The sequence below is a fragment of the Poeciliopsis prolifica genome, unplaced genomic scaffold, assembly GCF_027474105.1.
Source record: "Poeciliopsis prolifica strain line A6 unplaced genomic scaffold, Auburn_PproV2 SCAFFOLD026, whole genome shotgun sequence".
Classification (NCBI taxonomy): Eukaryota; Metazoa; Chordata; class Actinopteri; order Cyprinodontiformes; family Poeciliidae; genus Poeciliopsis; species Poeciliopsis prolifica.
The window spans coordinates 4622284-4636824 of NW_026562401.1; the positions used below are offsets into that span (position 1 = coordinate 4622284).

General features: G+C 39.8%; 1 protein-coding gene across 3 annotated transcripts; it reads left to right on the top strand.

The window, feature by feature from the left end:
- Positions 1-80: 80 nt before the first annotated feature.
- Positions 81-13981, top strand: sphk2 (sphingosine kinase 2). 3 transcript variants are annotated; one of them, XM_055047472.1, is made up of 9 exons: positions 161-247; positions 2625-3037; positions 3526-4049; positions 6741-6890; positions 6968-7062; positions 7145-7260; positions 7845-8048; positions 8974-10567; positions 11016-13981. In XM_055047472.1, exons 3-9 carry the CDS (start codon positions 3614-3616, stop codon positions 11076-11078), a joined length of 2658 nt encoding a protein of 885 aa, XP_054903447.1. In that variant the 5' UTR covers positions 161-247; positions 2625-3037; positions 3526-3613; the 3' UTR covers positions 11079-13981. The 3 variants fall into 3 exon arrangements, with proteins under 3 accessions (XP_054903445.1, XP_054903447.1, XP_054903446.1); XM_055047470.1 differs by lacking the exon at positions 2625-3037 and having other exon boundaries at positions 81-247; XM_055047471.1 differs by having other exon boundaries at positions 2625-4049.
- Positions 13982-14541: the final 560 nt, after the last annotated feature.

Below are 14541 nucleotides of genomic sequence, written 5' to 3' on the forward strand. Positions count from 1 at the left end.
CCGCGGTGCGGGCTTTTAATTGCATCGGGATAGTCCTTTGATGAGCATTCACCAGTTGCCTGATAACAAATGACTGGAGCCGGAAGTTGTGGTCTGCTGATGATTGGAGAATGTCGGTGGGTGTTCCAATGTTTTCCTTGCCATCATTGGGTTTCCTCTCCGCCGCTCAGACCTGCCGCTGCCTCGGCTCCAGACACTTCCTGCTCCGACTCAGTTTTCGCAGTCCTGAAGAGGGGGACAGGATGAGGTAATTTGTACTTTGTTTCGGCGCTGCTTTGTGTTCTGCTGGGCTTGAATTACCATATAAGGTCCAAATTCGAATCTTAACTTGCATTGCCTTACCGCTACTTTGAATAGTAAATCACAGCGGTCTGTAGCTAACACGCTAGTTTGTATACATCTTATCTTAACTATTTGACTTGAACGATTAAGTAATACTAAAGATGGACATAATATATATATATCGATACATTTTTAAAGGGAACAAGATGTAAGTGTAAGTCAAACTTAAGCTGGATATGAAGTATAAAACTGTTAGCTTCTGCTAACTGACAACAGTTAAAACTAGCTAACATTAAACTGGGGGGCGCATCTATCATTAGCCTCTGGGGTAATTAACGTTAGCGGTTTGAAACTTTTCAAACACAGTTTTGAGTTTGTTTTTGAAGAGTATGTTAATGATAACTATTCAGATTAAGTTTGCTGGCTAACTGACGGACTCCTGCTAGCTTGGTTAGGTGGTCAGCATCGATCAAAGTTTCCATGTGAAGCGAAGGATGACCAGACCGCCGGCCAACGCTTCAAAATGTGTCTTTAAACCGTGCAATTGCACCCTAAATTGATGAAAACCTCCATGTATTCAGAAAGTGACCCAAACAGGTTTTTTTTTCTTTGCCGTTATTTCTACCTCTTTTTTTGGGGGGGGCGTCAAATTTAGCCTGCTTGTTATTAATTCCGTGTCCCCGCCCTGCACTTCAAGGACGTAAGATGCAACAATGGGCATCAGTGAGGTGCATTTCTGCGTGTTTAATCAGAGCAGGACGTTGGCCAACTGTTGATTTGTCTGCATTACAGCTCGAACAATGTTTCCACACTTTTCTTGCATTTGCAAAGAGGTGCGACCAGGTTCATGTCTGTCTGAGATTATACATTTACTAAGCCAGTTATTCTGTTTCACTGCATATCAAATATGACATTTGACCTAGAATGCATGGCCTTGAAAAAGTTTTAATACACCTTAAACACTGTGACTGGAATTTAAAATGTATTTAATCTGAATTTTATGTGGTGGACTATCAGAGAAATCCATAAGTGTGAAAATATTTTTGAAATAATATTTACTCTGGCAGTTCAAAATAATTCCCTTCAGAACTAGATAGAATATATCTTTACACAACAGAAACACAAAATCTTACCAAAATATTTTTGGTCTAGTTTTTAGTACTAATATATGTGAAATAATGTAAAACTAACTTGCATGTGAAGCTACAGAAAAATATAGGGGCTTGTTTAAAGTCAATAACTACTTCATGTTGATTAAAAGACAGATTATTTCACTTGTAACAAGACATTTTTCCGTTGTTCTATGTGAAATAATCTGCCAACGCAGCTATATTTCCATCAATATTAAGGAATTATTTACTCAAAACTAGCTCCTGTATCTTGCTGAACAGTTAGTTGTATGTTATTTTTGTCTTTTTCCAAGTGTACAAAGACATTTGCTTTAGAAACTAGACCAAAAATACTTGGTAACATTTTATGTTTTTTGCAGTGCATTAAATTTAATCACCCAAGTTCAGCTGTTCTGTAAATGTCTCTGACATGAAGGGAAGTGGTCAGCTGAGTCCAAAACTGAGCATGCTGGGCAATTGTGGTTAAAAACTGCAGCACAGTACCAAGTACACCATTAACACAATGAAACATGGTGGTGGTAGCAGCATGCTGCGGTGAACACAGTCACTCTGCAGTCACTCTGTAGGGATTGCTGATCAGCAAACTTCCTAATCTCTGAAAGATTTGATACCAGGAGGAATGAAACTTGTGTTTAAGTTGTTCATTGTGATAAACAAGGTATAAAAAAAAATGCCTAAATTCTAATTGTGCGTCTAAATTGGTAGTTCTGAATCAATTCAGAGCACACATATCATGCATTTGTACTCCGCTTGCTAATTGAAGGAAAATGTTGGGGAATTGTGATTATGTAAAAGCAAAACAGCTCAGCAGTTCAAGATCCACATTGTGACAGAGGGCACTTTTGTCCCACAGTCCTGAGGATTGAAACTCCTGAGTATGTAAATGCTTACAAGCTTGCGGTCATTGTGATGCAACTTTTCATGCACAGTAATGTGGCGTCTCAGCAAGGCAGTTTAAGGATGTGTGACTGTGAGTCAGTAACAGGCCAGACGCACCTAAGGTCAAGAGGCGTAGCAGATTAGATATTGCTTCACTCGGAAAATAATCTCTCCTTCTTATTGCAGTGATTGTTGCTAAAACTGAGATATAAATAACATTTTTATACAGTGATAAATAATATTTTACTTTCAACTCCTTACAGGGTCGCTTTGTAGATGCCTGACTTTTCAATATTGACATCAACACTTAACGTTGCTTTTCTTTTTCTACAGGAGCAGAGATGTTTGGGAGGGAACGTGACTCCTGGGGCTTCACTTAAGGACATTAAGATGACATAAACTAAGGCCTCACCTGGAACTGATTCCTTTGCTGTGTTCCTCTTTCTTTTTGTTTCGTTTGCTTATTCCCTGTGTTTGTTTTTCATCAGGTGTCTTTCGGAAGAGTGTTTTCTACGACGAATCTTTAATTTATCACACTACCGTCCTGAAAGCGTGATTTTTGTCACTCCTCCTTGTGTCGTATGTAATCTCGAGATTTCAGATAGCAATAGAAGTTTCAAAGGTCTCAGAAACGCTGCACTCATCATATCTTCGGGGCATTCATCACTCTGCAGGCTGCATTCGACATGCAACATACTTTAAAGAATCGCTGCACATTAGTTTAATGACCTCCTTTCATAGAAAAGGTGTGTTTTGCTTCTCGTTTTATTGATACTTTATTGATGTATGAGCTACTTCTTTTCACAGGTTCAGTTTTGTACCTTTGTGTGATTATTTAAAGATTACTGAGTAATTAGCTGCTCTGCTGCATGGTTTTTCTGAGACCAAAGGCAGCTTGAAACTGAAATGTAAACTTTTTTGTACTTATGCAATTTCTTTGTTTCTGATTGACTGAGTTTCCCGTTCAAGTGTTGAAGTATTGCTTGTTCAGTTTTTAATTGAACGTTGGAGTTGACAGCTTAGATTTAATTGCCTTTTTTCCCTCTCATCTTCACTGGATTATTCCTTTTGAAAAATGACTCTTTATACTGGAAAACGTTTGCATTTCAAATGAAGACCCGATCTGAAGTTTTTTTTTTTTGTTTTTGTTGCCTGCGTGAAGAATAATTTTCAAGTGATTTCAGGGATGAAGTTCTTTTGTGACACATTTTAATTTTTCTTGCACATTTTGAAGAACTGACAGCTTTTTGAGCTTCTGGTTCCGGAAGGTCGAACACTTTGCTTCGTCAGACTGGCAGACGTCGTCCCATCTAAAAGCGAGTATGCGCTCCCCAGATTCCGCCTCACCTTCTCCAGAAGAAGCCCTCCTTCATGGACAGTTTGCCAGCTGGGTATGTGGCAGTAAAACCCCTGGAAGCTCAAGACGGCTTTCCTCCATCACCTCACCACCTCAGAGTCCGGCGTCCAACCTTGCCTTGACCCTCACCCCCACCCACATTCACGTTCAGCAACTCTCATCACGGTCCGGGAAGGAAGCCCGTCTCCTGCTGCCTTTGTCTGAGCTGGTGGGGTGCAGCTGTCCTCGCTCTCCTGCGCCGCCGCTGCTTGTGCTGTATTGGTATAAACCAGGGAAACAGAAGAAGGGAGAAAAGTTCAGGCAGGTGAAGGCGTACCTGGCGGAAAGCCGGCCTGAAGCTGAGAAGTGGTCGACCGCTATTCAGTGTTTGCTCAGAGAAGTCCCCATTACAGCTGACACAGGTGAGTGTCTCTTTCACCTGAGACGCCTTTTTGTCCACACAGAATCACAGTTCATCTGTATCAAAGCAGTCATTAATATTCACTCATGCTAAAAATTAGATTTTGATAATTTTTCGAATTGTGCTGCTCTCCTGGACGATAACATTAATTTAGTATCAGTCACATTCAGAGCAGTGATGGTTATAGCCAGTGGAAGGCAGTTTTAAGCTCCACTGAAGCGTCTGAGAAAAGAATGACGTCATCTGCAAAAAGATGTCATTCAGCTCGTATGTTTTTCCCAATGATTTTAATACAAATCTGGTGAAAAAACACTTTCTGTATCATAGCTTTGAGCGACTCTGTAAAAATGTTATTTCTTTGTAAAGAATTCACTATTAGATGTTTCGGCTCACTGGGTTTTTAAGTTTCACGACAGAGAATCTTTCCTTTGTGTCCATTTAGAGACTGATTATTTTTAACCAATTGCATTGAAGGACATTTAAATAATTCTGGTTCTGCACCTTTGCTTGTTGTGACCTTTATATTTGGCTCCAGGAACTCCACATTTTTTTGTTTTGTTTGCTTTCATTTATGCCTCCCTCTGTTGACTCTTGCTAATTATAGCTGAATGTCACGGTGGCCCTGGGCCTTCCTGCTTTTCAGCCAACTCATTCTGTCTGGAAAGTTTCTATTCTGCACAGCTTTCAAAGACTGTACAATACCAAAGCACTTCATGAAGAAAGCTTTGAAGTTTATCAGACTGTTCACCCTCTTTTGTCTGTTCTGCACTCACATGAGTCTATATATTCATAATAAATATAAAGTTTCCCTCAGATAACTTGCTAAGCCTGGTGGTCGGGCTGCACAGCAACAACATTTTTTTAACTCATAAGGACAAACTTGCATTATTATTCCACTATTATTATTATGTTACTTGAAAATGGACTCAATGGTCTTGGTAAGCAATTTTACTGTTTGACTTGCACATAAGCTCCTGTATCTTGCTGAAAATTTACTTTTAAGGTAGTAAAAGTAACTTTTAAAAGTTACTTTTCAGTAACTTCAGTAGTATGTTTCTGAGTTAAAAAAATGTTTAAAGTTGAAAGAAAATTGGAAAATATCACTTGATAATTATGTGTTACTGGAACAATAAAGTCTTAAAAAAATGCATAAGTAAAGCCTGGTGGCCCGCCAGGCTTATAAAACACTGGAGGAAACCCTGAAATATACACTCTCATTGGAGAGTGTAAAGGTGCTGCAACATGTCACTCCTTCCCTTCAACGAATAAGATTTAGTTATCAGAAGATAAGTGTTCAATGTTCAGTCTCCTTTCTGCCATTGTAGCCTCTGTTAATGTTCCTTATCTAAATGTTTTCTGTTGCTTATCTCGTTACATAACATGCAATTGAATTACTATGCTATATTCCATCTTTGTTCTTGCGTTGGCATTAATTGAGGAATCAGTGTTTTCCCACTTTGAATGGTAATCTTGTTGGGCTTTACTGTTTTAGTGATCACTGAACTAACCTTTAGTTGTTCAAAGTTAACTATTTCTAGGAGAGAAGTAAAGTTTCTTTAACATTATAACTTTTGTAAACTCCTGGAAAATATTATTGGAATTATATTGTGATCAGAGCAAGTGTTTCATTTCTAAGTCGTATAGTTTAAAATATCTGAAAATCAGTTCATGGTGTTGGCTGGCAAATGATTATCTTCACCTACACTTGCTTACTCTTCGTTGCTTAGGTCCAACAACGTTTTATAAAACATTTCTCATTGAATTTGGTTCATATTAACATGATGGCATCATGTAACAGCTGAAAGTTTGTTGGCTGCTCATTCATGATCCTCAGCGTCCCAAAGTCGCTCCATTGCACTGCGATCTGGTGACTGAAGTACAGTGAGTTCATTGTTATGTTCAAGAAACCTGTTGGGAATTATTTGACCTTAGAAGCAACAATCAGACAACGGCTACACTGCGGTCATAAAGAGAAAAAGTAACAACACTCGGGTAGGCCATGTTGTTTAAACAATGGTCAGTTCAAACGAAGGGAGCCAAAGTGTCTCAAGAAATAGAGAGCGTTGAGTTTCGGCCATGTGATTAGAGTGAAGTACACTGCCAGGTGAAATAAGAGAGACTCAGTCTCAAATTAGAGTCGACCAACTCTGAAACAAAATCTCAGCTCGGGGTGGACGATGTGGACTCTGAATGTAAACATGATATTGAACTATTGTGACAATGACAAAGGTGACAATAAGAACAATTTATCACATTTTTTTAGGTAACTGCATCCCTGTGACTCCATTCATTGCACCACAGCTGAAAAACTTACCTATGTAAAATGAGCTTCTTCAGGACACTACATACCTGAAGAAATGTTATTATCTTGTGCACATTTATTCATATTATTGAATGTGAATAAAAGATATTCATATTCCCACAACAGTGGGAATATGAATTTGTCACTGGTTTTGGAGTATTTTCAGATATTTAAGTAATGTTTTTAAAATTACTTCAAATTATTGAGATGACAAATGAAAATTTGAATTATAAGAACTATTTCACAGTAAAGGATAAACAATCCAATAAAAGCCAACTGTAGGAGTTTGTCATGTGACAGTTGACTAGAGGTGAAAATGTTGAGGATTTTTAGAAGCCCTGAATAATTACTACTTGAATTTTTAATTTAGCATTTCTTCCTCATCATCAGAGTTTTCCAGAAGTCTGCTACCTCGTCCCAGGCGACTACTGTTATTGGTCAATCCGTATAGCGGAAGAGGCCAGGCGATGCAGTGGTGTCAGACCCACATCTTGCCAATGATTAAGGAGGCCAACATCAGCTACAACCTCATACAGACGGGTAAGACAAGCTGAAAAACAGAGCTGTGAGTAAGGCTAATGCATCAATGTTGATTCATCTTCATTAATCTGTCCCAGAGCGTCGGAACCACGCGAGAGAGCTCGTCAGAGAGATATCGCTTCCAGAGTGGGACGGCATTGTCATCGTTTCTGGAGACGGTTTGCTGCATGAGGTAAGATCCTGATGCTGCATTTGATGTGCAGGTAAGGTTTTAGGTCTCCTGAAGTCTTTTTGAATATTCTGTGGATCTGTAGGTTATTAATGGACTGATGGAGCGTCCAGACTGGGAACAAGCAATAAAGACACCTCTTGGCATTCTGCCCTGCGGCTCTGGGAATGCACTGGCTGGCTCCATCAACCACTACGCAGGGTGAGGGGAGCAGTGGCTGGTCAGGAATCATCAACCCATTTCTATCCGCCGACAACATAGAGCTTGACAATAAATCAATAACATTACATGTCAAGATACACAATATATGATCAATACGAAGAGATAGAATATTCAACAATTTCAGTAAACTCTGATCGAGAACCGCACTGCATTCTGGGAGATGTAGGCCGACGACAAAGCTCAACCTTTCACAAGTAGCTGAGCAAGGTCACTCTTTGGTTACCTAGCAACAAGTTGTTGAGTAACTAGTGGTTACCTAGCAACAACCTTCTGAGTACCTTTGCGCAGCAGCAGTTTCAGGTTTCACCACTCATACACGCTTAGAAATAATAAACAGGTTAACTTGCTTTTAGCTGTTAAAAAAAGAGATGGAGCAACTGTGATATTTTTTATTTTCTTACTTTTCAGACACATTATTAAAGTTTATACTTTCTCCCTGCAAATCTGAAAGAAATATTTGAAATCTTAAAGAAATATTTGAGTTTCCCAGTATGTCTTTTGTAAATTAAGACTATTTCTATCAGAGATGAGTTAGGTTTCTTTCTTTTTCTTCCCTTTCTCAGGTATGAAATGTGCCTTCGAGAGTCGCTCCTTTTAAATTGCTGCTTCTTGCTCTGTCGAGGCGGCATCCGACCCATGGACCTGGTCTCTGTAACAGTAACCCCTCTGCCCTCCAAAAACGGCCATGCTGCAGCACCCAGGAGACTGTTTTCCTTCCTCTCTGTCGCCTGGGGCTTTGTGTCTGATGTTGACATCGAAAGTGAAAAGTGAGTGTTTTATGTCAAAGCTCAAGTTATTTGCTTGGTGCTGTTTTTTGCGAAAGTATTCATGCTGTTGAATTCTTTGAAATTTTAAAACCACAAACTTCTTTGTAATTTCGGGCACTTTATGCGATAGGCTAGCAAAAGCAATGCATAAATATGAAATAAAACACAAGTTATTTCTTTTTAAATTCTTTTGACACATAAAAATCTAAAAAAAAAAAAAAAAAAAAGGTAAAGCACACTTTTATTCATTCTCTGTGAGTTAATATTTTGTCGGAGCACCCAACCATTTGTGGTCGTCTAGACGCTTTCACTCATTTTTATTTGCACAACAGTTTAAAGTCAGTCAGACTGGAGGGATAGATTATCTCATCATCAATTTTCAAACCTTACAACAGACTCTTGGTTCAGCTCTGGACTTTGACTGGGTCATTCCAACAGATGAATATTCTTTGATCTAAACTGTGAAATTATAGCTCTTGACTACGATTAGGGCCGTTGTTATGGTGGAAAGGAAACCACCATCCAGCCTCAACCTTGTAGCCCCTGACAGTCTCTCTTCCTGGATTTTCCTGTATTAGCTCCACCAATCTGTGCCACTTCCTGTTTCTCTTCCACCGCCATCAGGAGGTTCAGGATGATGTGCACTTCCTCAGACTCTACCTCAAGATTCCCCAAAACCTTATCTGCCACCATGCTAGATTTTATTTATGGGTACCAGAGTAAAAAGGGCTGAAAATGGGCTCATGTGTAGGTCATTATTTCAGATTTTTAATTGAAAATAAAGTATTTTTGTGTCTGTTGTAAAATCCCAATGTGATGCATTAAATGTGTGGCTGAAAACATGACTAAATGTGGGAAGTTTAGTGAAGTTGTGAATCAAACATCACAAGACAAAGTTTCATTTTAAGCGTTTTTTTTGTTCCAGGTATCGTGGTTTGGGCTCAGCGCGCTTCACTTTGGGCACTTTGGTGCGCATAGCTTCTCTTCGATCGTACAAGGGCCGTCTGTCCTACATGCCTCCCTCTGCAGTTGCCACAACTTCAAATGGGACACCTCTACCCAGGAGACTCCTTTCCCGCAGCATTACTGAAGGCCTGGATGGATTCTGCAAAACACCCATCCATCGCACTTGCTCCGACATGGGTATCAGTGAGCAGATGAGCCTCTTGCGCAAAAGTGAGATGGAAAAAGAGGAGAGGCAGAGAGAGAGGACAAGGAGACGACAGAGGGGTAAAGGAACTGGTGTGGTGAGAGCGAGCAGTCTGGCAGAAGACAGAGAGAAGGAGGGGGAGATGGAGATGGAAGCTGAAGAAAAGTTTGAAAACTGTTCGGAGAAGTCCGGAGCGAGTTCCGTGTCAAATGAACGAGATGAATCCAATATGGGAAGAGATGAAAGGCTGGCAGGGATAAGAGACGAAAAGGAAGACGAGGAAACATCAGAGGAAACATTTTACTCTTGTGAAATGTTGGAGGATGACGATGAGAGGGACAAGGAAGGCAGTGGCGGTTCTCTGGAGGCGGACGGAGTGTTGCGAGCCAGGGAGGTGGGGGAGAGCTACGGTGTGGACATGGGAAGAGAGGCACGGGAAGATGAGCTCTCTAGCCAGGACAGTCTTCAGAACGCCAGAGAGTTGGTGAGAAAGAACTCGGCTCCTTCGAGCCAGATATCCGACGCTCTGCTGAGCCAGCCTCTCAGTCAAGAATCCAGCACAGATTCTGGGATTTCTTATAGCCTGGAGGACCTGGATCTGAACGACACAATATTCCAAAAACAGTCTAACTCTCTGGATGTGGCTCGGGAGCGATCTTTCACCATCTCCTCCCCTTTCCGTTACAATCCCTTCTCCTACAAGCAGAAAGTTCTGGACCAAAACCAAAACACGTCCCGTCCAAGGCCCCACTCACTCCTCCAGCACTCCAGCTCCAACTCCCTCCCTCCTAAAATGACTCCCCCCTCCTTTTCTCCCACATCAACCTCTTCCTCTTCCTGTTCCTCTCCACACTCATCATCCTACCTCGCCCCATGTCCTAACACCCCTGACTCCACCTTGAGCTCTCCCTCATTCCAAATGCCGTCCACGTCTTTTAACTTTGACCTTAACGAACCAGCAGGACGTTTAAGGAACCGTTCGTGTGTCTCGCTGCCTTCCGATGTGCCAACAGACGACTTGTTACCGCCTCTCGATCAGCCGCTCCCCACCAGAGATTGGGTTACCATTGAAGGGGACTTCGTCTTGGTTTTGGCCCTTTACCAGAGCCACCTCGGGGCTGACCTCCACGCTGCACCTCAGGCCAGATTTGACGATGGCCTGATCCACCTGACCTTCGTTCGGGCCGGCATCTCCAGAGCCACACTACTCAGACTGTTCCTTGCCATGGAAAAAGGAAACCACCACTCACTCACCTCGCCATTCGTGAGTCACGTAACCTGCAAGGCCTTCAGGCTGCATCCGCTGTCTCCGCGGGGAACCCTCACTGTGGACGGGGAACTAATGCCCTATGGGCCACTACAAGCGCAGGTTAGAAAGACCTAATAACAGCACCAGAACGTATCCATACAGTACCTGTGATAAGACTATCTCCATCTCCAGCTAAGTAACAATAAAAACTATCCAGGCTCATTCAGGTCCTTTAACCACCTGGCAATAAAAAATAAAATAGAAATACTGGATTTATTCATGTCTTCATCCAAAAATGCTAGATATAAAAACAACGCAGGAAACATCCCTGTGTTTCCTGCATTGAAATTTTCCACATTTTGTCTTGTGAAGCCAAAGAGTTGAAAATGGACATGGGCTTTTATTTAAATGATCATGGCAAAATGGGGGAAGTGTAGAAAAATTAATAGAAATAAGTAGAGTACTTGTCATTCTGGTTCAGGTTCTGATTAGATTACCCTGTGTAATCTGTATTATATTTTTGTTGTGTCAATAAGTTACTCATCAATTTTTTTCTGGTCTTTCACAGGTTCATCCTTCCATGGCCCGCATAGTTGTTGGAGACACTGGAGTAAAGACTACCAGACTTTAATAAGGGATTATGGATCTTATATGTTGATATATCAATACTCTATTGAATTGTCTCTGTCGCCCTTAAGCTCTCAGACGGAGAAGGATAAAGTGGAGTGTTTGAGACACTACCTGTGTTTGCAAGAAACACTTTTCGTAGGGATGTAAAGGGATAACACACCGAGCCATGCGTCATTGCACAATGACTGCAGGGATTAATACTAAATTTCAAGAATTATTTTGAAAATGCTTAGTTGCACAAGTGTTGTATAATGTATAGTAAGAAGGGGAACCACACAGCCTTGGTTAAGAAGAGGGATTACCAATACCAATTGAATGTTTTGTGGATTTTTTCGAGCAGACAGTGCATGAGTTGAATGTGTACATGTTGGTATGCATGCAGAGACGCACTTACTGATTTTTGCCTTAGAATGAGGAAAATACGATTAATGCCTAAGACAAAGATATTCTGGGATGATAAAAATACACAGAAATTATCCATAGCCCCTCATCTGGACTCTTTCTTCCACCAGTGTTCAACTATTAAAGGACAACAACTTTTGTCTTTTAAATTAATGCCTTATCTACCATTTGCTCATTCTGTTATGTAATAAGCCTAGAACTTGATAGAAAGTTTGGGATGTTTTTAAGGTAAGGTTTTGCTTGAAACGGTATAAACGACTAATTTCCTACCTGCAGTAGACAATTTAATGCATTCAATTTAGATCAAATTTAGATGGTCTATGAAGCTAAAGCTAATAGCTAGTCCAATCAGAGTCTGTTTCTGTTTCCATTTAATTTTTAAAAAATCAGAAAATTAAGATTTTTTTAACCTTTAAACTGTCGTCACCTTTGTTTTAGATTGTTATATATGCAGAAATGTATTATTATTTACACAGGAATAAACCGCTGGTGGTGCGCCAGCGGTTTATTTCTACTCCCAAAACATTTATAGCATTACCAATCAGAAAAACTTTGTGAAATCATAGGAAAGTGGCTTAAAAAAATATTATAGGGGTTTAAACAAAAACCATTTATGGATTTTTACACCACTCAAATTTGATCAGGCAGTAATGTGTTCTGGAAATGCCTTTACATGTTTCATGCAGATAGATTATTCCTGATTCAAATTATATTTGTAATTGTAGTTCTTTGTGCAAACAATTTGCAAGTCCAAGCATGACAACAGTTTAAAGGTTCATGAAATGGCATAGAAACCACTGTGGCATTTTGTAATCAGAGATTGTAGGAAAATAGAAGTTCATAAGTTCACCCATTAGGCTCAGCCTTTAGGCCTAACTAAACTGGATTTGTACAAACTGCAGATACCAGTTACCTACTGCAGATAAGATTTTGACTTGTTTATGAACTGCTTTCATAACCTCATCTCGAATCCCTTTAACATCTGTTCAACTGAAATATTAACATCAGATGCTGACATTTAACACTAGTTATACATTTTCTTAGCTCCAGCTACTTACCGTGATTCTCCAAACGGAATAACTTGACTATATGTCAAATCCTCTTGCTTCAAGTACATCAGTTTAAAGCAATATCAACAACCCCCCCAACCCCCCCCCCCCTGATAATTTCTGGATTGAATGTTAACCAGCACTGACATTTGCATTCTGCCTGCTTGTTTTTAGCCAGTGGATGCACGCTGCTGATGATGTCAGTGATGTTTGTTGTTGAAACATGTTGAACATAGCAATGCCTGAATAAACCTAGCTGATTTTTTGCCACTTTTAGACACTTTGATATAAAAACAATCACTGCCCTAGGCCTCAGCAGTCTGAGAACAAATAGTTGAAAGTGTGTTAGATGGGATGCCTCGCTTATCTTGGATATGCTTCACAAAAATTGGAATTGAAGCAGCACAGATCAGTAAGATGCAAAGTAACTATTTAATGAATACTAACCACAAAATAGAAAGTCACATGTTTCACTAAGCAGATGCATCAGCTTTCAATGTCTACTACAGAAATTGTGGCCTGAATCACATTGCTTTAATGAACTGTTGGAGTTTAAACACTTGTAGTGTATGAAAGGTACAACTGACTGTTTAAAAAGCCTTTTATAAGAGCCAGGGGAGACGGCACTAAAATAAATCAAGGCTTTATTGGTGGGTCAAATAATTTAGCATAAGATAAAAATACCAGCTTAAAGTTGATTAAATAAATCAGCTGCGGAAACAGACTGTTAGGTTAATGTCTTGTTATTTTTCCATCTGAAACTTGTTGACAGCTATAGTTATTTGAGCTGATAAATTGAAAGTGAGTTTTCTGAGCCTGAATTGTCTTACAGAGATTAATTTTCTTACTGTAGAGCCTGCTGACTCTGTCTGAGCTGAAGATGAATCATTAGCATGTGCAATATATCAATCAGATAGAAGATGTGCCAACTGCTTGGATCACCATCAGCATACTGTACTTTTTTAAATCAATGCCTTTGTATAATAAACCTGTAAATTACAGCTGTTGAGGATTTGCTCAACAGGAGGTTTATCTTTCTGTCTTTGCCTTTTTTCCCCTTACAATTGAAGTAGTCCACCAAGATTTTTACACTGCTTTCACAGCTACAGAATGTGAGTACTACATTTTGAGTCTAAGCTTGTACTATTAGACAGGAACTGATCTACACAGTGTGAACAGAAATATGCCAAAATGTTTACTAATGTTGCAGAGCCTAGTTTTGATGGTTTACTTTCTTTGAGTAGCAGCGTTGTCTGTGGCCATAGCTGGGACCATGGCATTTTCTAGACCAATCGGACTGCAACTTCTGAGTGGATAAATGCCTTTACATCATCTTTTGTGGGCTGCTTGTAATGAAATGGTAATATTACTAAATCAGTGGAATTGTATACATATACAGTGTACAGGTAATGGTTATAAATTGTTTCAAAAATAAATGTAACTTCATAAATTTGTCTGGTGTGACATAATTCATTATTCCTTCTAATATATGACGCTTTTAACTTTCTATTATTTTAGGTTAAAGAAACACTGCTCTTCATGCTGTGTATAAAACAGTGGTGGCAGTTTCATGTTGTGGGTCTGCTTTTCTGCAGCAGAGATTACAAAAAAACTGTTCAGAGTTGATGGGGAGAATTGAAGGAGGTAAATATTATTCAATCCTGGAAGAAAACCTGTGAGAAGCTGCAAAAACTGTTCAGCAGGACAGTAAGACAAATAGCAAGAGCTGCAAAGGAATGGAGGTCCTAGTCAAAGTCCATAAATAAGGACAACACGTAAGCTATAGTCCTGGATGTTCTCTATGCAGTCTGACTGATGGATATTCAGAAAGTTGGTAGACATGCTCCCAAAATATTTAAAACATTGGTGTCTGGAATTTTGCTTCCATTTAAAAGACTATAATATCAGTTGTGGCCATTTTTATTTCAGTTTAATGTCCTCTGATTGTTGTTCATGCCCACCTCTTTGCTTGAGTCCATTTTCTTGCCTTTTTTTATATTTGAACATAGCTTA

Excerpts from the sequence above, each read along its gene's own strand:
- sphk2 (XM_055047470.1), top strand. The coding sequence starts at position 111 with ATGTCGGTGGGTGTTCCAATGTTTTCCTTGCCATCATTGGGTTTCCTC. Across the intron at positions 248-3,525 it reads GAAGAGGGGGACAGGATGAG|AACTGACAGCTTTTTGAGCT; the intron begins GTAATTTGTACT and ends CACATTTTGAAG. Across the intron at positions 10,568-11,015 it reads ATGGGCCACTACAAGCGCAG|GTTCATCCTTCCATGGCCCG; the intron begins GTTAGAAAGACC and ends GGTCTTTCACAG.